The sequence below is a fragment of the Tenrec ecaudatus genome, chromosome 14 (assembly GCF_050624435.1).
Source record: "Tenrec ecaudatus isolate mTenEca1 chromosome 14, mTenEca1.hap1, whole genome shotgun sequence".
Classification (NCBI taxonomy): domain Eukaryota; kingdom Metazoa; phylum Chordata; class Mammalia; order Afrosoricida; family Tenrecidae; genus Tenrec; species Tenrec ecaudatus.
The window spans coordinates 86,498,816-86,522,766 of record NC_134543.1 but is presented as its reverse complement, the minus strand read 5'-3'; the positions used below and the strand labels follow the sequence as shown (position 1 = coordinate 86,522,766).

Genomic DNA, 23,951 nt, shown 5'->3' with positions numbered 1-23,951 from the left:
GCCCCTCAGTGACTGAGGGCGATACAGGGGACAGCACCGGAGACACAGTGTGGGAATTGCACCTGACCTGATCCCACCACACCGAGGCAAATCACTTGGGGAGTGCAGCGGAACAGCAAGGGAATGGAGTGGCAAGGTCCCCAGGGAATGCTGAAAGTGGACTTTGGGGCCAGGGCGTGGTGCCCCAACAGACTGGACTGGAAAACGCTCCTAAGGGCCAGCAAACGATCCCTGAACTAACTACAAGCTTTTCTCTTGTGAAAAAAAAAAAAAAAGAAAGACCAAAGGCCAACATCAGTCAATGGAGAAAAGACAAGAACAATCCCACTGAAAAACGGTACAAGACAAGGATGCCCCCTATCCCCACTTCTTTTCATTATCATTTTGGAGGTTCTTGCTAACAACATAAGACAGCGGAAGGTCATCAAAGGGATCCAAATGGGAGAGGAGGAGGTGAAACTATCGCTATTTACAGACGACATGGTCCTGTACATTAAAAACTGCAAAAGCTCAACAGCTGGAGTACTTACATGGATAGAGGAATATGGAAGAGTAGCAGGATATAAGATCAATAAACAGAAGTTGGTAGGTTTTCTATACACATCGGAAATTACCATGGAAGAGGGGATTAAGAAGGAAGTACCCTTCACAGTAGCTAAGAACAAACTGAAATACCTAGGAATATATTTAACAAAAAATACTAAAGACCTATATAAGGAAAACTATAAGACCCTACTACAGGAAACGAAAAGCAACTTCCACAAATGGAAGAACATCCCCTGCTCATGGATTGGAAGGCTCAACATGGTAAAGATAACTCCTTCCTAAAGCACATTAGAAGTTCAATACTATACCAATTTAAATACAATCAATCTTCTTCAAAGAATTGGAAAAATTAGCCACCAATTTCATAGGGAGAGGGAAGAAACCCAAAATTAGCAGAGAACTCCTCAAGAAAAAGGACACAGTTGGAGAACTCACCTTACCCAATTTTAATGCCTATTACACAGCTACAGGGGTCAAAACAGCGTGGTATTGGCACAACGACAGGCAGACAGGTGGAAAAGAATAGAAAGCCCAAGAGTAAAATCATCAGCATATAGACAACTGATCTTTGACAAGGGTCCTAAAACCATTAAGTGGGAAGTGGATGCCCTTTTTTTAAACTGGTGCTGGAAACAATGGATATCCACATGTAGAAAGATGAAACAAGACGCTTACCTCACCCCATGCACAAGAGTAAACGCAAAGTGGATCACAGACCTACAAGTTAAAGCCCAAACCATCAGGACCATCAAGGACAGAATTGAAACTAACCTCAGAGCACTGGCCCAGGGAACTCAGAGGCTCACTGCAATAGGGAAAGGTACACACACAGTGAACTGGAAAGCGACAAATGAGATTTAATAAGAATAAAGCACCTGTGCACCTCGAAAGACTTCAAGAAGAGGGTGACAAGACAACCCACAGACTTGGAAAGGATTTTTAGTAATGACACATCGGACAAAGGGCTCATTACTAAAATCTACAACACCATCATGACCTGCAAAAAGAGGAAAACCGTTAACCCCTAAGGAAGTGGGCAAAAAACTGAAAAGAACTTTCACTAGGGAGGAAACCCATTTAGCTAATAAGCATTTGAGAAAGTATTCCAGGTCCTTAGCCAAAAGAGAAATGCAAATAAAACAACCATGAGATACCACCTAACACCCCTGAGGCTAGCCCAGATCAGCAATTCAGAGAGCAACAAGTGTTGGAGGGGCTATGATGAAGTAGGTACCCTCCTCCACTGTTGGTGGTCATGTAGAATTGTACAGCCACTGCGGAAAACAACCTGGCAATACTTAAAGAAAATGGAAACTGATCTATCTTATGACCCAGCCATCTCTCTACTGGGCATATACCCGGTGGAAGCAGCAAATAAAACACGACGAATCATATGTGCTCCAATGTTTGTTGCAGCACAATTGGCAATCGCAAAGACTTGGAAACAGCCTATGTTTCCATCTATAGATGAGTGAATTTGTAAACTCTGGCACATACACACAATGGAGTACTATGCAGCACTGAAAAGCATGGACGATCCCATGAAACATGTTTCATGGGAAGAGCTGGAAGGAATCATGTTAAGCAAGGTAAGCCAAACTCAAAAGGACAGGTGAAACATGAGTGCCCTAAGGTAAGTACAATTAGCGTGTCAGGAATAGGAGAATAAACAATTATCTTGCAATAAATAGGTGGAAGCATAGATATTTGGAGTGAGGGCAGGCCACACCTAGGGAGGTACAGGAGAGCCCAACATAACGAAGAAGGAAGTGGGGCAGGTGAAAGGACAAACTGGGTGGGAAGAAACAGAGTGGATGGCATGGGGGGAACAGGGCACTAACCCACCTGGGGGAGAGTATTGGTTGTGTCCCCCACGGAACTGGAACATGCATACAAACCCCACCATGACACACGAAACCAGGAGGGCAACGTAAAGCGTGAAGGAATACACAAAGAGACAGGACAATACACCGGCCCTAACTAGAATTATCCTGATCACCACCACCAAAGGGAGTAGCACAGAAAATGAAAAGAGATTGTCTGGTGTGGGAAAGAAACTGACCTACCACACCACACCCAGAAAGAAGCTGAAGCAAGTGAAGGAGGAAGAACGGAGTAGAGCACACCTGAGAACCACCAAGCTCAGAGGACAATAGGCCAGCTCAAAGAGCCCAATGTACAGAGAGGACCATATAGCCGGCCCCACGGTGAGATGCGTCATCCTGCACTGACCCATGCCCTACACGGGACAACATAGTGGGAGATGTGCAACTGAGCTGACCCCACGACAATGAGGCAAAACACTGGGGGCATGCAATGGAGCAGCGGGGGAAGCAGAGAAAGGAGGTCCCGAGGGAGTATAAAAGATGGACTTTGGGGCCAGGACATGGCACCCCATCAGACTCATCCAGAAAACACTCCTGAAGGTCAACAAACAGACCTTGAACTACTTAACAGGCTTTGTTTTTTATTTTTTGCTGTCTTTTTGTTTTGTTTTTCTTTTTTTTTCTCTTCTTTTAAATTTTGTATGTCAGTAGCTTTTTGTTTGTTAGCGTGTTGGTGTTGCTGTTGTCGATGCCATGTGCTTATGTGCCACTTTGGTGCTCTCAAAGCCATCCGCATTTTTATGCACCTATTACCATATCTACAGGTCCACCTAGATAAGATAGGCTGGACAAACAATGTGAGAAGAAAATAATAGGGCCAATGGTCCTGGAGGGACATGAGAGTGTGGGAGGTAGGGAAGGGGAGGAAGTGTTGGCCAACCCAGGGACAAGGGAACAAAGAATGGTTCAAAACCAGTGGAGGGAGGGAATGGGAGGACTGGAAGGGAGTGACCAAGGGCAACGTAACAGAGGAATTACTGAAACCAGAATGAAGGCTGAACATGGTAGTAGGACAGGAGGAAAGCGTAAGGAAATAGAGGAAAGGAGTAGGAGGCAGGGGGGCATACATAGAAGCCTAAATACAGACATGTACATTTGTAAATATATTTATGATTATGGAGGAAATAGACCGATGTGCCTATATTTATAGGTTCAGTACTAAGGTAGCCGGTGGACATTGGGCCTCCTCACGGGTACTCCCTCAATACAACAGCACCTTGCTTAACTACACGGTCATTCCATGACACCCACCTTCCCAACATGATCGCTGAAGACAGACGTGTGCATAAGCAAACATGGTGAAGAAAGCTAATGGTGCCTGGCTATCAAAAAGATATAGCATCTGGGGTCTTAAAATCTTGAAGGCAAACAAGTGGCCATCTACCTCAGAAGCAACAAAGCCCACAGAGAAGAAGCACACGAGCCTAAGTGAACACGAGATGTTGAAGGGAGCAGGTAGCAGACACCAAAGAATAAAAACCATCATTGTGTGATCGCCTTCCCCACATAAACACTGAAGGCAAATGTGTGCATAAGTAAGTGTGGTGACGAAAGCTGATGATGCCCGGCTATTGAGAGATATAGCGTCTGAGGACTTAAAGGCTTGAAAGTAAACAAGCAGCTATCTAGCCCAGAAGCAACAAAGCCCACATGGAAGCAGCACACCAACATGTGTGATCATGAAGGGCCGGGGGAACCAGGTTTCAAGCCACAAAGGCAGGGGAAAAAATCATATCATTGTGAATGAGGCAAGTGCATGATGGGGACCCAATGCCTATCTGTAGACAACTGGACATCCCTTGCAGAGGGGTAGTAGGGAGGAGATGAGTCACTTAGTGTTCAGTGTAGCAATAATGAAACCCACAACCTTCCTCTAGTTCTTAAATGCTTCCTCCCCCCCAACTATAATGATCCCAATTCTACCTTGTAAACCTAGTTAGACCAGAGGATGCACAGCGGTACAGTTGGGATCTGGAAACACAGGGAATCTAGGACAGATGAACCCCTCAGGACCAACGGTAAGAGTGGCAATACTAGGAGGGAAGAGGGATAGAAAGGGGGAACCAATCTCGGGAATCTACATATAACCTGCTCTCTGGGGGATGGGCAACAAGAAAGTGGGTGAAGGGAGACACCGGGCAGTGTAAGATAAGAAAATAATAATTTATAAATTATTAAAGGTTCATGATGGAGGGGGGAACGGGGAAGGAGGGAAAGAAAAAAAGGAAAATGAGCTGCTTCCAGGAACCCAAGCGGAAGGTGAATATTTAGAATGATGAGGGCAACAAATGTATAAGGGTGCTTTACTCAATTGATGTATATATGGATTGTGATTAGAGTTGTATGGGCCCCAATAAAATGATTTTTTTAAACCATTGTACAATAACAACCTTGACAAGGTGGATTGACATGGTGGCTTTCACAGTGGGCTCAAACATTAAAAATAATTGTGAGGATGGACGAGGCTGTGTCTTGTTCTTTTATACATAGGGTTGCTATTGTTTTAGGGTCCATAAGAGACCCCCTTAAACATAATTTAAAGAGAACATTTCTTAAGTCTTGAGGCAAAGACACAGGCACACTATCCAGATGAGGAAAGCCACCAACACAAGGTCGAAATGGCATCCTAAGGTTCATTGAAATATTGAGCTTTTAAAAGGGAATGGGATTGTGTTAGTCTGGGTTGACTGGAGAAACAAATCCAGGGACGCTCATATATGTGTAAGAGAGAGCTTTATAGAAAAGAACAATTGAGAGAACATCCCGGCCCAATCTGGATCAAGTCCTCAAGTCCAATAGCACATGTAATGATGATGAATGCAGGAAGAGCACAGGCCAGTGAGTGAAAAGTCTTCTGGATCCAATGCCGGTGGAGGCATCTCTCCACACGGGCAGAGACCTCCTAGGAGGAAGGTGAACCAGAGAGTGTGGTCCACCTCCAGGGGTAAAGATAGGAAGTTCCCAGCATCATCATGATAAGGCTATGTCCACAAGGAGCAGCATCAGGCTATGACCTGATTGACAGGATAACCTCCACCCCTAAACACTTAATATTCTCACATTGATGTGAGATTATGTAACTATCACAGGAGGGCAAAGGAAACTCTCACAAAAGCATGTTGGGGGCAGAATACCTCCCAGTTACTGGTGAGATGACAGCAGCAGGAACAGGACCTTGATTGGGACAAGGGATTACAAGATTGCTCTAGGGCAGTGGTTCTCCACATTCATCATGGTGTGACCCTTTGATACAGTTCCTAATGTTGTGGTGACCCCACCCAACCATAAAATTATTTTCTTTGCTACTTCATCACTATAATTTAACTACTATTATGAATCACCATGTAAATATCTGATATGCAGGATGTATTTTCATTGTTATAAATTGAACATAATTAAAGCATAATGATTAATCACGAAAACAATATGTAATTATATATTGTGAAATATTTATTTCTAATTACAAATAAATGAAATTTTGGCTTGAAACATAGTGTAGCATGGGGAAAAATCTTCATGCCAGGTACTCTTATGGGGCATATCTGCATGTGAGCAGACCCACCTAGAGATGAATAGAGGATCATTGTCTCAGTTCCTAACATCTAAGACCATATGTTTTCTGATGGTCTTAAGATACCCCTGTGAAAGGGTCGTTTGACCCCCAAAAGGGTCACGACCCACAGGTAGAGAACTACTGCTCTAGGGACTTCCAACCAAGGCAGACAGGGCCAAACTAACTGATAGAGCACGACTCATAACTATTACAGTGAGCTCCATCAAGGACACACCATGAAAGCAACTGCCCCTCCCTGAGCTGGCTAGACAGGGGTGGAGGCAATCCACTCTCCAAGGCATTCTCCTCCCTGAGAGCAAGATTATCAATAACCTGGATTAAAGATCAAAAATCTTTCAGTGGAGGCATAATTTATGCTGGAACTCTGCAAATGGATTTGGGGCTTTCACTGCCATTCACACCATTTTGCAAAACAAGGTGCTCAAAAATGAAGCTCCAACACACTATCAATTGGAACCAACTTGATGGCATCTAACAACAACATCTTAGAATAATCCATCGTTGAACTATTTGGATAATCTACAGTCTTCAGCAGGGGCTTCAGCAATCTCCACTAATGACCAGTGCTCAGAAGTGGTCTTTAGACTCCTCATAGGATAATGGACGCTCTTGGACCCCATCTTTTGATATACAGGTAATGGGAAATGGCCAGTTAGCATTTTGACTCAGTGATGGGAAATGGTAGATTCACCCTGTGATATTTCTTTACTATCCCTGGTGTGAATGGTGGTGGCATCTATTGGAACTATCACTCATTGCCAGAATCATGGCTATAACAGACTTACCTGTATGTAATCTGTCATTAGCATTTGTAAGAGAAAATCTAAGTATAAAAACCTTGTTGCTTTATATAAAAAAATAATAAAAACCTTGTGGAAATTACCCTCAGTTATTATGAGAGCTTCTTTCCAGCTAGTGTCTAATAAATTCAGCTTCACTTTTCTCTCTGTTCAGCTTAGGGTGACTATTGATTGGATTCATTCATTCTTGGGCAAGGACTCTATATTTAGAGGTAATGATAGTGTGGATAAAACTTAAATATTATTGTGGTATGTGAAGAAATTCTACCCTTTTATTTTGCATGTCCTACATAAATAGTGACAAAAGACAGGGAGTGACACACAGCAAGGTTGTGAAGCTTTGGTGAAGGTATAGCCAGCATCTCCACCTCACTCTATTCTGGTTTCTTCACCCTACTGTTGGCCAGACAGAACTGGGAGGAGGGGGAGACAACATGACAATGAAAGGAATCCTAACACAAAAGGGAGGTGGAGGCTCACATCCTCCTTCCCTTCCCAGCATACAGAAAGGGGAAGGGCAGATAAGAGGCATTTCCTTATTAATGAAAAGACTGAGAGAATGAAACAGTATGGGCAGGGAATAGCAGGATATTCACACTACCCCACTATAGCTAAATTGACCCTTGGTTTCAGGGGGTGTAGGGACAAGGACACAGCATGAACTCTGAGGTTCAAGGGTGCATGTACCTGGAAAGAAGAGGTACACTACATTCAGTAGCAGAAGACCCACCAGGAAGCCAGTAAATTGTGGACGTCTGCCATTAGCACGATAAAAACCTAGCTCTCCATTCTAAGTAAGCCTCAGATTAACTGGGGGTTCTTTGGTGTTTTATACAGATAACACTGCTCAAGCTTCAGGGAACCTTCTGGATCCCTTTCTATTGCTGAGTCAGCGCCTCAAAACAGAGGCACCATGACAGAGCCTTGATTACATCCTAAGCCTTAAAATTGGTCCAAATGCCACCTAGAGTGTCCCACATTCACTTTCTGACTACCAACCTGCCAAAGTGAAGTCCAAGGAGAGAAGAAAGGACAGTAGCCCTGAGCAAACTCATGGGCAATCTAGGAAGGCAGGCAGGAACTGGTTTCTTTAGGGAAAGATAGATGAAGGAGCAGCATGCCTCATGAATGGACAGGAATATTGACAAAGAATAGATAGGCAAAGGGAGAACATACACAAAGGGTAAGCTTAGATCTAAAGAGGTTCCCCCTCAAAACCAAAATATTCAGATAGGAGAGAGCCTTCTCTTTTGTCCTCCCCAACTTTGGCCTGCTGGGTCAGCAAAAGACCCCTCCTGTTTTATCAGAAAGCCTTTGACAATGGCTTTGCAGAAGTTACTGTTTATGTTACTCATCTGTTTGAAAAACTGGACCAACTCTTCATAAAAGACCCAGCTGGGTCTACCTTCCTTTGGCACTCAGTCAGAGGAGACCTTCATGGGCTGTCAGTCTTTCTTTCTCCTTGACCAATATGCTGAATAAAATTCTCTTTTTTCCTCACCATTATAATCTTATGATAACTTTCCTCTAGGATAATGAACCTTAAGAATTTTCTATAATCATTTATAACATTTTCTAGAAGTCTCTCTTGCCAATGTGTCCATTTTCTTGAGTATTTACATTTTATAACTCTTATTCCTTTTGGTTGTCAATTTTTAGTTTTAAGTTCCTTCTTGAAGAGTTTTTCTCTCTCTTTTGCCTGCCTTTGAGACTATGTTTTTGGGAAAGCTCAGGAGCTTAATTGTCCCAGAGGAATGGAAACTTCTCAGAATTCTCTTAAGCGAATTCTAATTCAGGAATGTTTACATTACAAACTTGGAAGTTAGAAATCCACCCTTGTGCTACACGTAGTCATAATTATTGTATAAAATTTTACAAAATATCTTTATCCCGTTATCTCATTTCATCCACATAGCTCATGTTAGTCCTATGGGGAACACAAGACAGGTGAGCATCTGTTTGATACTTGAAGAAACTGGAATTCACCAAGCTCTTGCTTCTAGCACATGAAAATAATCAGGCTAGACCCCAAGTGTCCTATGTCTCAGTTGTCCCTCTTTACCCGAGGTCATCCATGGTAATAAAATGAGTAAAGAATCTTCCCCACCATTGCCCTGCCTACCCTAGGCCTATTTCAAAAGTTCCTCCAGTTGCTTAACTCCAACCCTGGTTGTCCAGATACGTAGATCTTAGTCTGAAATGATTTCTGGTTGTACAGTGAGTTAAGTGTTGGTGAGCTAACTCCATACTTGGCATTCCAAACTGTTACCTGAACATGTTTGCAACCAGCCTGATAAGCAGGTTTATTGGATGGAGAAGCACATTGGCAGGGGTGGGATTGGAATGGTGTTTTTTGTTGGGCGGAGAGGGGATGCAGCTGAATCAATGCAGACCACAACTCTCCCAACAAAGGAAAAGGGGAGGCTTTCAGGGGAGTCTAATTGGATAGAACATTACGTGTTTTCATAAAAACTCACTGCCATTGAGTCAATTCTGACTCAAGCAACCCCATAGAACAGTAGAACTACCCCTGTGGGCTTCCAAGACTGACTCTTTTTTTTCCCATTTGCTGAATTTATTTAAACAAATCAACTTAGAAGAATTACTGAGTTAAAATAAACTTCTGGCATGTAAACATACAGCCATGTTCCTGAAACAGATGTTAACACTCAACATCACCTACAGCTGAACTTGAGGTGCCATTTATCTCTACAAATATTCTTTTTTAAATTTTTTTAATTACTTTGTGAAACTTTTTTTTACATTTTATTAGGGGCTCATACAACTCTTATCACAATCCACACATACATCAGTTGTATAAAACACATCCGTACATTCTTTGCCCTAATCATTTTTTTGTTTTTTACATTTTATTAGGGGCTCATACAAATCTTATAACAATCCATACATATACATACATCAATTTTATAAAGCACATCTGCACATTCTTTGCCCTAATCATTTTCAAAGCATTTGCTCTCCACGTAAGCCCTTTGCATCAGGTCCTCTTTTTTTTTCCCTCCCTCCCCGCTCACCCCTCCCTCACGAGCCCTTGATAATTTATAGATTGATATTTTGTCATATCTTGCCCTATCCGGAGACTCCCTTCCCCACTTTCCCTGCCGTCCATCTCCCAGGAAGGAGGTCACATGTGGATCCCTGTAATCAGTTCCCCCTTTCCAACCCACTCACCCTCCACTCTCCCAACATCGCCCCTCACACCCTTGATCCTGAAGGTATCATCCACCCTGGATTCCCTGTGCCTCCAGCTCCCATATGCACCAGTGTACAACCTCTGGACCATCCAGTCCTGCAAGGTATAATTCGGATCATGGTAGTTGGGGGGAGGAAGCATCCAGGATCTGGGGGAAAGCTGTGTTCTTCATCAGTAATACATCACACCCTTAGTGACCCATCTCCTCTCCTAAGCCTGTCTGTGAGGGGATATCCAGTGGCCGACAAATGGGCTTTGGGTCTCCACTCTGCACTTCTCCCTTTATTCACTATGGCATATATAGATATATGCACACACACACATTTTTTTTGTATGATGCCTTATACCTAGTCCCTTTGGCACCTCGTGATCACACAGGTGGTATGCTTCTTCCATGTGGGCTTTGTTGCTTCTGAGCTGGATGGCCGCTTGCTCACCTTCAAGCCTTTAAGAGCCCAGACACTATCTCTTTGAAAGCCGGGCACCATCAGCTTTCTTCACCACATTTACTTGTTCATCCACTTTGGCTTCCGCAGTTGTGTTGGGAGGGTGAACATCGTAGAGTGCCAATTTAATTAAAGAAAGTATTCATTCATTGAGGGAGTGCTTGAGTAGAGGCCCAAGATCCTTCTGCCACCTTAATACTAAACCTATAAATATGGACACATAGATCTATTTCCCCAACCTCATATATATATTTGCATGTACATGTCTTTGTCTAGATCTCCATAAATGCCCCTTGACTCCTAGCTCTTTCCTCCATCTCCCTTGACTTTCCTCCTGCCCTACCACCATGCTCCGTCCCCACCTGGGCTACAGCTATCCCTCTTCTCTATGCAACCTTACCCTTGCTCATTCCCCACCAGGCCTGCCACTCCCCCCTCACTACCAAATTGGTTCCCATGTTGTTCCCTTGTCCCTGTGTTTGTTGACACCACTTCCTTCCCCCTCTACCTCCCCCCACCCCAAGTCCCCCAGGAACTGTCGGTCCCATTGTTTGTCCTCCATATAGTTCATCCAGCCTGTCCTATTCAGACAGACCTGTGGAGGCACTAACATGCACGAAGCCAAGAGATGAAAACAAAGCAATAGTATATAACCAGACAACAAAACAAACCACTGACAGAGAACAAAACAAAACACCTCACGAAAGAAAAGCTTGTAGTAAGTTCAAGGATCATTTGTTGGCCCTTAGTAGTGTTTTCCAGTACTGTCTGTTGGGCACCACGCCCTGGCCCCAAAGTCCACTTTCAGGATTCCCTGGGGACCATGCCACTCCATAACTGGCAACAGTAAACAGAGAAAGGAGGGCATATTGGAGCAATGGTTCTTAGAAAGCTGAAGTTTTCCCTTAAAAATCATAGCAAATCCTGTTTCCTAGTTGCAATGGATAAATATTCAATGGTCCACCCAAAAGTGCCCAGTTTGAACCTAGGAGCCTCTCAGAAAGAAACAGATAAGACCGTCTGCTTCCATTACAACTGCAGCCATGGAAACCAGGTGAGGTGGTTCCACTCTGTCCTGCAGTGGTAGAATCAACTTGACAATGATAAAGAGAGGCTATTCCATAGTAGAAAGAGCTCTGCTGGGCAGTGGTTAAAGCACTTGGCCATTAAGCACAAGACTGGCAGTTCAAATCTAGCAGCAGCTCCAAGGGAGAAAACATTTCCATTTGCATCTGTCAAGTGTACAGCCCTGGAGCAATTCTCTGTTCTATAGGCTCACTCTGGGCCTGGACTGACTGGGCAGCACCAGGCTTGTTCGACAGCAAACACATATTCCCAGTGATAGAAAATGATCTCCTCTAAAACTGACCCCTCAGGAAAACTTCCAACTTGGAGGTTTGTGCACCTCGCGGCACAACATCACTGCACGTGAGGGGCGCTGAAAGATGCATGCAGTCTCTCAAGAGCTAAAGTCGCGGATTACTGTTCAAATCCTGAGGGACCAAATTATCAAAAGATTGAACGAAACCCCAAGGAAAAAAAATAAGAAAGTCCTGAGGGAAAACAAGGAAAGTTACAGGAGACATGAACATTCTCCACTGCGGCTAAAATGAAGCATAAATTGAGGCTAGATCATCGTGGCGATCCACTTTATGGGGAAAGTGGCTGCGAGAACCTCAGGGAGCCGGGCAGGGAAGTAAGATAGGCGTGGAGCTCTCGCGCAGGGGTTCACAGGAGAGCCAAGGTCTTGGTGACGTCGCTATGGACTCTTTTCAAGTTGAACTAGGAAAGCTTCCAGGTATGCAGGGACATCGCTGGTGGCCATGGCTGCTGTGATATAGCCCAGGCGAGCCTAGCCCTGTGCGTTTGATTACTCAAAATGCTCAAGAGTTCAAACGATACTGGTTTCCCTTACAGCTACATAACAATTTGTTGTTGTTGTTTTAATTCCTCCAAGTACTTAAGCCACTCAGCAATTAACACTCACCAAAATAAGCACACTAGAGGGAGCCAACACATTCCCCCAACTCAGGGAGCCTCCGAGATACCAGAAATGATCTGATGGTCCTAGATTCTTGAGCAAAAAGGATGAAGCTCACTCTGTCTACTGAGATTGAAAATGAAGAGAAAATTGGAATTTGTGTCTTTGTTTGTTTGTTTCCTCTCTCCAGCTTTCCCCCTTTGCCCATTGTATTCCTCAATGATACTTTCTATTGAGGTGACAGAAAAATTTGCAAAACATTGACATCAAGCCTGAGTAATAGGTCTATAGGGTTATATGTTGAATATATTGGGAACAGTTTCCTCCAGGTAAATTGGCAATTGTCTGTGAAATTCATTTTATTATGCTCCCCCTGTTTGCTAATAGTTTTCTGGAAGGTTGTTTGTATGTCACCCAGAGTGGTCACATTTTGGGTCAAAGTCTATGACCCTAAACTCAGGATTGTTGCTTAGGCTGCTCTGTTCCAGGGATAAATGATTGTTCACTGTTTCTCAATCTGGTTAAGAAGTTGAACTTCTTGCTTAGAAAAATGAAGAATGCATGCAGCTCCTGTAGTGGGGGACGATTTTTCATGAAACTTCACCACAATGATCATCAAGACAGGTTACTTTACTGTTCATGAAAATCCTAGTCTAAAAAAAGGCATTTTGAAACTGAGGGAAAATTAGATTGACTGATGATCGATAAATAGACAAATAGAGACAGATAGAGCATTGATAGATAGATACATAGATACATAGATGTATAGATACATTGATGTGTGTGCATATATAACCCAAACACACATATATAATTACAATCTTCCAGTTCCCTCTTGTTGGTTTCTTGCTCACTAGACCACAGCCCGCTATGGCAGAACCAACACAGTAGGAAGGGTGTGTGTACTTTTAGAAATATGTGTTAGTAGCTTATAAATTACTAATTTGCTGCGCCTGCAACCACTATGTACAGTATTTCTTATATTTCATGCAACCACATTGAATAGAATGACTTTTTCCAATTTGACTATTTTCAGTGAATACTATTATTTATATACCTCCATTCTCTATTCAATACAGGAAACTACATTAATGTATTCACAGAAAAGATACTACTTCTCTGAGAAAGTTTTGAAGGCAAATTTTCCCCCCATAGGCATCGCCTGGGAAATTTCTCTTGGTCACAGTGAGTTTTATATTAAAAGCAGTTTAATTCAAATCTTTTCTTTTCTTTTTTTAAATCATTTTATTGGGGCTTTTACAGCTTTTATAAGATTAAATTCATCAATTGTATCAAGCATATTTGTACATGTGTTGTCATCATTTTCTAAATGTTTACTTTCTATTCGAGCCTCGGACTAAAGTCTTTTTTCACTCCATCCCCACTCTCCCACCCTCATGATCCCTTGATAAATTATACATTATTGTTTTCATTTCTTACACCAACCACTCTCTCCCTTCACCCATGTTTCTGTTGTTTATCCCACTGGTGGAGGGAGAGGGTTTTGCATCGATCATTGTGATCAGTTCCCCCCTCCTCTTCTCCTTTCCCTACATTTCCCAGACCCTCCTATTATCTCCACTCCCATTTCTGTTCCCCAGTGGTTTATCTGACCTGGATTCCATGTGTTGTGACCTCTTATCTGTACCAGTGTACATGCTCCGGTCTAGCCAAAACTGAAACTCAGAACTGGGGTCATAATAGTGGGGGGGTGAAGAAGCCTAAAGAATCAGAGAAATATTGTGTGTTTCATCGGTGCTATACTGGGCCCTCATAGACTCATTAATTCCTCGTGACCCTTCTGTGAGAGTATGTCCCATTGTCTACAGATGGGCTTGGGGTCTCTGCTATGATCCCCCTCATTCTCAACAGTATAGTTTTTTTTTGTTTGTATGTTTGTTTGTTTGGGGTCTTGCTAGTGCCTGTTACATTATTCCATGAATACCTCATGATTGCATAGCTGGTGTGCTTCTCCATGTGGGAGTATTGCTTCTCTGCAAGATGCCCCCTTGTTTAACTTCAAGCTTTTAAGACCCCAGATGCTACATCTTTTAATAGTCGGACACCATCGGCTTAATCCTCCACATTTGCTTATGTGCCCATTTACCTTCATTGATTGTGTTGGGAGGGTGAACATCACAGAATGCCAGGTTGTTAGAACAAAGTGTTCTTCTGTTGAGGGAGGCCTTGAGCAGAGGCCCAAGCTGCATCTACCTCCTCAATGTTTTGTCTTATAAACATTTGTACATATGCCAATACCTCTATTTTTATGAATTAATATGTTTACATGAGGGCACACTTATGTTTATACCTATATCCATAGTTTTGATTCCTAGATCTTTCCTCTGTTTCGTTCACCTTCCTCCTTTCTGACCATCATGCTCACCCTTCTTCTGCCTCTTAGTAATTCCTCTCAGCAAGATGGCTGTTGCTACAATTCCCCCAGGATCTCTATGTCCTCTGCATTGCTGCCTTTAATTCCCTACTTGTTCCCCTGCTTTTGGCTTTGTTTTTCACCTCTCCTTTCCCCACCACCTCCTCCCCACACGTCCTTCCACCATGGGTTATGTTGCTTTCTCCTCGGGCTTGCTTCCCATGACTATCTTATATAAGTAGGCAGTCTACCAATAACAGAGAAAAAAGAAAAGCTTGAATTAAAAGGAGGGTAAAAATTTTTTTAAAGTAGAAAAATCTAGCAAAAATAAGCATACATAATTCCTGGTCTGCCCAGTGACCTTATTGACTATCTCCCCAATGGACCTGAGGGAAGAGGTGGTTCTGAATACTGCCCCTCCTAGCCTGAAGGCTAATTGTGAGGCCTCTCAAGGGTCTTGTGGCTTGGCTTTGCTCCTCTTGCTGATCTTTTATGTTGCATTCTTGTGAACCATATTTTTTAAGAGAACAGTGTATGGCTATGAAATTGCTTCCTACTCCAGAAAAATGCCGCAGAAACTCTAGTGATGATAAATGCAACTTACAAGGACAGAACTATGGGAAAAACTCAAGTGGACAAGTGGGTTTCTCATTTCAAGGAGAGTGAAATGTCAATTGAAGATGTCTGTCAACTTCACCAATGGACAAAAATGTAAACTCATAGTGCATTTGGAGTTTGTTCCACAGGGTCATACTGTTAATCAAGCTTTCTATTTAGAGGTTCTGAAAAGATTGTGCAGCAGGGTGTGACAAAAAAGACCTGGTTTGTAGCAGACAAGGGGGAAACTGGTTTCCCACCACCACAATATACCTCACGCAGCTATCTAAGTGCACAGGTTTTGTGCAAAATACCGCACGCCTCTCTTGGCCCACACACCTTACTAACCTGAACTTCCTCTGAGTGACTTCTTTTTATTTCTGAGAATGAAGAGGGACATGGGAGGACAGCGATTTGATGACTTAGAAGAGGTGAAGAAAAAAAAAAGAGGTGCTGTCAGCCATCCAAACAGATGAGTTTGAAAAATGTTTCCAAGAATGGCATCACAGATTTAACAAATTTATTAAGTGCAATGGAGAGTACTTGAAATGTGATAGGGTGGTTTGATTAAAAAAAAACTAAAATACATATCTTTGGGGGAAAGAAAATTTTTTTGTGTTTTCGTGTGTGTGGGTGTGTGTAGTGTGTGTCCGTACATTTGCCTAAATGAATCAAACACTCTGTCATAAAGAAAGTTTCAGGCTGCCGCAGCAACAAAGTCAATTGTCATTATCTATCTGTCTTTTCTCCACAATCTGAGAGCCATGAATAAGTCAGAGGTATCTACTGTAACACACTTTGTCCTGCTAGGCTTTCCTGGCCCTTGGGAAATGCAGATTCTTCTTTTCTGGATAATTTTGTCTATCTACATCTTGACTCTGACTGGGAATATGGCCATCATTGGTGCAGTGAGATGGGACCCACGACTCCATACTCCCATGTATGTGCTCCTGGCCAACTTCTCCTTCCTTGAGCTTTGTTATGTGACCTGCACAGTTCCCAAGATGCTGGCTAACTTTCTTTCCAAAACCAAGACCATTTCGTTCTCTGGCTGCTTCACTCAATTTTATTTCTTCTTTGCCCTGGGAACAACTGAATGCTTCTTCCTTTGTATAATTGCTTATGACCGGTACCTGGCCATCTGCTACCCACTGCATTACCCCTCCATCATGACTGTGCGGCTCTGTGGTATTCTGGTGTCTCTTTGTTGGCTCATTGGTTTCCTTGGACATTTAATTCCCATTTCATTCATTTCTCAACTACCTTTCTTTGGTCCTAATATCATTGATCATGTCCTATGTGATATGAACCCATTGATAGCTCTGTCCTATGTCCCTGGACCCATCATAGAGCATGTATTTCACTTTGTGTGCACTCTGTTTATCATTGTCACACTTTTCTACATCCTTGGATCCTATGTCTTAGTGCTCAGATCTGTACTTCAAGTTCCTTCTTCAGGGGGTCGGCGAAAGGCCTTCTCTACCTGTGGATCCCACCTGGTGGTGGTGTCCCTGTTCTACGGAACCATAATAGTGATGTATGTGTCTCCCACTTCTGGCAATTCAGTTGCTGTACAAAAGATCATCACACTGATATACTCTGTAGTTACACCTGCTTTAAACCCCATAATCAACAGCTTCTGAAACAAGGACATGAAATCTGCTCTCCATCATATAATCTGTGGGATGAGAATGATCCAAGGCTCATAAGTAGACTTTCTATAACCTAATGAATCTATAACTCTAAATGGGAAAACAATTCTCTTTCTCCAATTCAAATTAATTTTGTTTTATTGACAACCATCACAGAAATTTAGTCCAAAACAAAATTTATCATATATTGATCACATGTTGATGTCCTTTTAGTTACAAAATCATGTTTCCATGGGGAAAAATACTAGTTACATAAAAGCATTAAAAATAACTCTTTAAAATCTTAATATTTACTTTCAGAAAGATTAAAAACAACATGAAACATTAAAAACAGAAATTAATCAAATCAATTATTTTCATACATAGTTTTCTATCACTGTTTTAGGAATGTAAAAATCTGCCTATTGACTTATATTGGGGGCTGAAACTCCATACATCAATATTAAACATGTTGGAAGATTACGAATTGGTGTCACCAATCTTGTGGTAGTTACATAATCTTGGGTCAGCTTGAAGGTATAAGAGTGAAGGGGTGGGCTATGATAGTTGGGTTTCTTCTGCCAACATGGCTGCTGTAGGAATATGTGGACAAAGTTTAGCCTGTGAATCAGGGTGAAGCTTCACTGGACGTCTACTGAGATTAATGGCTCTTCGAGGCCTGACTCTTCCTCTTTCTCCCTGTAAGCAGGCTGCACTCTCTCTGCCTTCACCTTCATGTTGACACTGCCTGGAGACCAACGAGAGCCCTCGGGATGCTTCCACCACCACTGTACCCACATGACTTTGCACCCACTGGCCTGTGATCTTCCTGCATTTCACATCATTGCATGTGCTGCATGAGTCTAAACAGGGATTTATGGACTTGTATTGGACTTATGTGCTAATATTGGATTTATGGACTTGATCTTGACTGTGCTGCAGTGTTTTCTTAATATACAATTACTCTTTCATATAGATCTCTTTCTTATACGTATATGAATGTCTCTGAATTTGTTTCTATAGTCAACCCATTGGAAGACAAAAGTCTTGGCTTCTCATCCCCCTCAGCAAGAATATTTTTGGTGAGAGTTGTTAGTGTGCTATATGATGTCCCTAAGAAATGTGAGCAGTGCACAAACACACACACTTGACCTTGTTCCCTGGAGTTTGTGGGATGCTTTAACTCCCTGTTTTCTATTTAAGGAGGAGAAATAAGTGTAAAGCCTAGTGTGGAACTGGCTCTGACAGCACAGCAGGAAAAGATGGACTATAGCAGAAACAACTGCAGTCTGTCAAGAATAGAGCAAAAATAGAATACCTACTTACAGTCTAGGTTCACCCATGGTAGGTGATCCATTTGAGCCATCTTAAAAGAGATTTCTTCAAAAAATACTATCAGAAGTACAGCAACCCCAAAAGAGAGTCTGTGTGGAGTAGATCCCTGGACAGGAATGAGGAGGGAATCATAAGTAGCCAGCAGGAAAAGCAATATCCACCTCAGGGAATTGCAGTTGGGGCATTCCTACCTCGCTAGCAGTACACACACACACACACACACACACACACACACACACACACACCGTACTATGTGAAAGAAAGCTCAAAGTGCACTTTAGAATGTTGCCGCCACAGTATATGACTGGATAGTCCAGGGAAGAACATTTCAGGCCTCGTTTTCTGAGTGGCAACAATTGGAACAGCAAATGAAAGAAGCAAATCAACCCTGAATCAGACCTACTAACAAGTTTCATTTTGATAAAAAATTACCATTTGGGATTTAGGCTGTACTGGAATTTCCAATATATGAATAAGGAGATTACATATTAATAATAAGACACCAGAAAAGCTATCGTATTTTCTAAAAGTAGAAACAAATAGGAGATCAAAAAATGTTTGGCATGATCAGTACAATGAATTCCTTTGTTTTTGCACGCTACCAACACCAAATCACCCAACAATGCAGTTGCAAGTGAAATATTTAAACATTGCTATAACTTAAGAGTTGAGCCCTGGTGGTGTCATCGATTACGTGTTGGGCTGCTAAATTCGGGCTTAAGAGTTCAAGCCACTAACGCTTTCTTGAGGGAAAGATGACGATTTATATTTCAGTAAAGAGTTAACAATCTAAAAACCCACAGCAGCAGTTCTACTGTTCTATATGTCCCCATGAGTCAATTATAACTCATGGGAGAGCGTTTACATTGTTATTACCCAAGTGAGGATGAAAACCCTCACCTGGAATACCTAGTACTGCCTTGTGGAGTTCCCCAGGCAACAGGAGAGCACACTGCCCTTCAAACGGTTGCTATTGCTGCTGCGGTTGCAGTTAGGTGCTATGATTAGACAGGGACAAACTGTCCCGTAGGGGTTCATGAACTGTAACATCTGCAGGAGCAGATACCCAACTCATTTTCTGCAAAGTTATTGGGTAGGTTCAAATTGCCAACTTTTCAAATAGTTACTGAACACTTAACTACTGCATCACTGATACATCTGACTATGAGGAAAGGAGGTCTGAAATCCAGCTTCAGAAGATACTCGAAGAAACCTTGAACGATGACCATATTTTTCTGCCTGAAGTCAGTCTTCATGCCTGAGTCATTCAACAGAAAAAAACCACAGGAAATATTTTGTATATAATTCAATAACTAGCATATGTCCTACTATTGTAACTTTTAACTTTGTAACTTCTAACTATGTAACTTCTCCTGCCAAACACCTACTTTTTAATTAAGATCCAACTCAGGAATCACTTCTATCAGAAAGCCTTCCTAAAACCTGAGGCTGAACTTGTGTTTCTCCTTCATCATAAGACTACACCAAGTGCATATTCCAATCATTGTGCATATAGACTCTTAGATATGAGTCTATGTCCACATCTCTTCCCCTAGTTTATGAGCCCTTGATCCCTTCCTTTTTTCCAACAGTCTAGCATAATGTCTGACTTGCAGTAAGAACAAGGAAAAGAAGCATTTGTAACATTGGATGAATGGGCTAGGTCTTTAATCCTGGAGCCCTGGTCGTGGCATACTGGTTACACGTTGGGCTGCTGTCCAAAAGGTGAGTGGTTTGAAGCCACCAGCCACTCTGAGGAGAAAGATGGTGCTTTCTACTCCTATAAACAGTTACAGTCTCAGAAAAACACAGTTTTACCTGTGAGCTCCCAAGGTTTCCTGTGAGGAAATAGCAGTTCTACCGTGCCCTATAGGGTCACAAGGAGACGCATTCGACTCTATGGCAGTAAGTTTGGGTTTCAGCTTGGAAATTATATATATTTTAGAAGATGTTAAGTGATTATTTATTTTAAATATTGAATAAACGTACCTATTTTCAAACCCGCATTTTGATATGTATCTTATCATAAAAGGAGTACATGCTTTGTATGATTTCATATATATATATATATATATACACATATATTTATTTATTTATTTATTTATATTTCCAACCAATAGTAGGGTTGTTAACAAACCAAGGGACGAGGGAACACAAGTGATACAAATCGGTGGAGAGGAGAATGTAGGAGGCCTGGTAGGGCGTGATCAAGAGCAATGTAACCAAGAGGAATTACTGAATCCCAAATGAAGACTGAGCGTGATAGTGGGACAAGAGCAAAGTCAAAGGAAATAGAGAAAACAGCTAGGAGGCAAAGGACATTTATAGAGGTCTAAATAAATGCATGTACATATCCAAATATATTTATTTATGAGAATGGCAAAATAGTTCTATATGTATATATTTAAGTAACACAGGAAATTAGGCCTCCATTCAAGTTTTCCCTCAATGAAAGAATACGTTCTTCTATTAAATTGGCATTGTGTGATGCTCTCCTTCCCGACAAAACCACTGAAGAAAAAGTGGGTAAATAAGCAAATGTGGTGCAGAAAGCTGATGGTGCCCAGATTTCAAAAGATTTAAAGGCTTGAAGGTAAACAAGTGACCATCTAGCTCAGAAGCAACAAAGCCCACGTGGAAGAAGCTCACCAGCCAGTGTGATCACGAGGTGCCAAAGTGATCAGTTATCAGGCATCAAAGAACAAAAAATCATATCATTGGGTGCTCACCTCACTGATACCATCACTGAAGACAAAGGAGTGCATAAGCAAATGTGGCGAAGAAAGCTTATGATGCCCAGCTATAAAAAAATATAGCATCTGAGATCTTAAAGGCTTGAAGATAAACAAGAGCCCATATAGCTCAGAGTCAGCAAAGCTCACGTAGAAGAAACATACCAGCCTGAGCATTCACGAGGTGTCACAGGGATTGAGTATCAGGCGTCATCAGAACAAAAAATTATATCATTGTGAATGAGGTAGGAAGTGCGGAGTGGAGACGCAAAGCCCATTTGTAGGCCACTGGACATCCCCTTACAGAAGGGTATCAGGGAGGACACGAACCAGTCAGGGTGCGATGTAGCAACAATGAAACAGACAACTTTCCTCTAGTTACTAAATGCTTCTTCCTCCAAAACTATCATGATCCCAATTCTAACTTACAAACCTGGCTAGACCAGAGGATGTACACGGGTACAAATAGGAAGTGAAAGCACATGGAATCCAGGTCGGAGGATCCTTTCAGGACCAGTGGTATGAGTGGTAATAGTGGGTGGGTGGAGGGAAGGTTGGTTGGAAAGGGGGAACCAATTACAGGGATCTACATATTACTTCCTCCCTGGGGGATGGACAACACAAAGTGTGTGAAAAGACGTTGGACAGGGCAAGATATGACACAATAATAATTTATAAATTATCAAGGGTTCATGAGGGAGGGGAGGGGAGGGGGAGGGGGGAAACTGAGGAGCTGATGCCAGGGGCTTGGGTGGATAGCAAATATTTTGAGAATGATGAGGACAATGAATGTACAAATGTGCTTTACACAATTGAAGTATGCAAGGATTGGGATAAGAGTTGTATGAGCACATAATAAAACTATATTTAAAAAAAAAGAATTAAGGTAGCAGATGGACATTGGGCCTTGACTCAAGTACTTCCTCAACACAAGAGCAATTTGTTCTAACAACCCGACATTCCGTGATGCTTACCTTCCCGACACAATCGCTGAAGCCTAAATCAGTGCAAAAGCAAATGTGCTGATGAAAGCTGATGGTGCCCAGCTATCAAAAGAAATAGCATCTGGAATCTTAAAGGCTTGAAGATAAACAAGCGGCCATTTAGCTGAGAAGCAACATACACTGCATGGAAGAAGCACACCAGCCTATCTGATCATGAGGTGTCAATGGAATCAGGTGTCAGGCATCTAAGACCCAGAACAAAATCATACCAAATGTGAATGGGGGCAGGGGGGAGGTGAGGGGAATGGAGTCACAAAACCCATGTCTAGACAATTGGACATCACCTCAAAGAGGGGTCACAGGGAAGAGATGAGTCAGTCAGGGTGCAATACAGCACCAATGAAACACACAACTTTCCTCTAATTCTTTGGTGCTTCCTTCACCCCACTACCACAACCTCAATTCTACCTTACAAATTGGATTAGACCAGAGCATGCACAGTGCTACAGATAAGAGCCCACAACACAGGGAATCAAGGATAGATAAGCCCCTGAGGAACAACAATGAGAGTAGGGATACTAGAGGATTAGGGTAGGGTAAGGGGAGAAAGGGGAGAAAGAGGGAATCCATCACAAGGATCAAACTATACCCCCTACCACAGGGTAGAACAATGGAGAAGTGGTTGAGGGGTGACAGAAGACAAGGTAAGATATAAAAATAATAATCTAAAACTCATCAAGGGTTCATGAGGGAGGGCAGGAGGGGGAACGAGGGAGTGGGAAGAAATTGGGAGCTGATATCAGGGCTCAAGTGGGAATAGAATGCTTTGAAAATGATGATGGCAGCATATGTGCAAATGTGCTTTACACAGTGGATGAATGTATGGCTTGGGATAAGAGATGTAAGAGCCCCCAATAAAAGAATTTTTTTAAAAGAATATGAACCAAAAAGCTCACTCACTGTCATCAAGTCTATGTGACTCATAATGACACCCTGTGGATTTCTGAGTCTGTAAGAATTAGTGGTATTAGAAAGCGAAGTCTTTCTCCCATGGAGCTGCTGGTGGTTTTGGACTATTGACCATGAAAACTGCAGCCGAACACATAACCACTACAAAAAAGCTCACAGAGAGAAAAAAATGAAATTATTTAAATGGTTCAAAATAAGACAAAGGGAATAAAGAACAAATAGGACAAATTAAAAAGAGAGAGGCTATCAATAACTAGTGTCTCCCAGCAAAATTAAAGATGTTAATTGTGTGAAGACCCTTCCTCAGAGAACATAAACACTGTTCATTTATAGCGTTCTCTACATTCCCAATGGAAAAGAACTTTCCTGGAAACAAAAAGTGCTCTGTACATCCACACAGACATCTCCCCATTGCTTGTTAAAAGCATTCTTCCAGCCATCACACAAGGGGTCAATTTACCCTGAACGAGATGCAGACTGTGGATGGAAGAAAGGGTGCTACCCAGGGACTCTTGAGGGAGTCACAAACCAGCCCAAAGGGACACAGACAGCTTCACTACAATTTCTAAGGTGCAGCGTTAATTGTACCCCTTGAGAGTCTCAACAACACGCTCTTCCTCTTCTATCACCTGCAACGCCCACCCCGTTTCAAATTGCCTCATGAATTCATACCCCAGTATTTCCATCAACACCAGAGCAAAAGTAACTAAGAGATAAAAATCTCATCTGGTGAACTCTCTCTACTGGGACACACAAGAGCAAGTCTGGGTGCCTTCAGGTGACTGAGGTCTGAGTTGTGGCCCATAGCTCACCCACTGTTTGCAGGACTGTATTTCTTCCCATTGGCCATCACTACTGCCCAACAGAAGGGCCCTCTTGTAACATTTTTTTGAGCGCCTCTGGAAGGGAGGAATCCGGAGTT

At 42.4% G+C, this 23,951-nt stretch overlaps 1 protein-coding gene across 1 annotated transcript; it reads left to right on the top strand.

The window, feature by feature from the left end:
- Positions 1 to 16,182: 16,182 nt before the first annotated feature.
- On the top strand, positions 16,183 to 17,061 carry LOC142426180 (olfactory receptor 11H7-like). The gene has a single exon (XM_075531641.1). The coding sequence runs from the start codon at positions 16,183 to 16,185 to the stop codon at positions 17,059 to 17,061; it is 879 nt and encodes a 292-aa protein (XP_075387756.1).
- Positions 17,062 to 23,951: the final 6,890 nt, after the last annotated feature.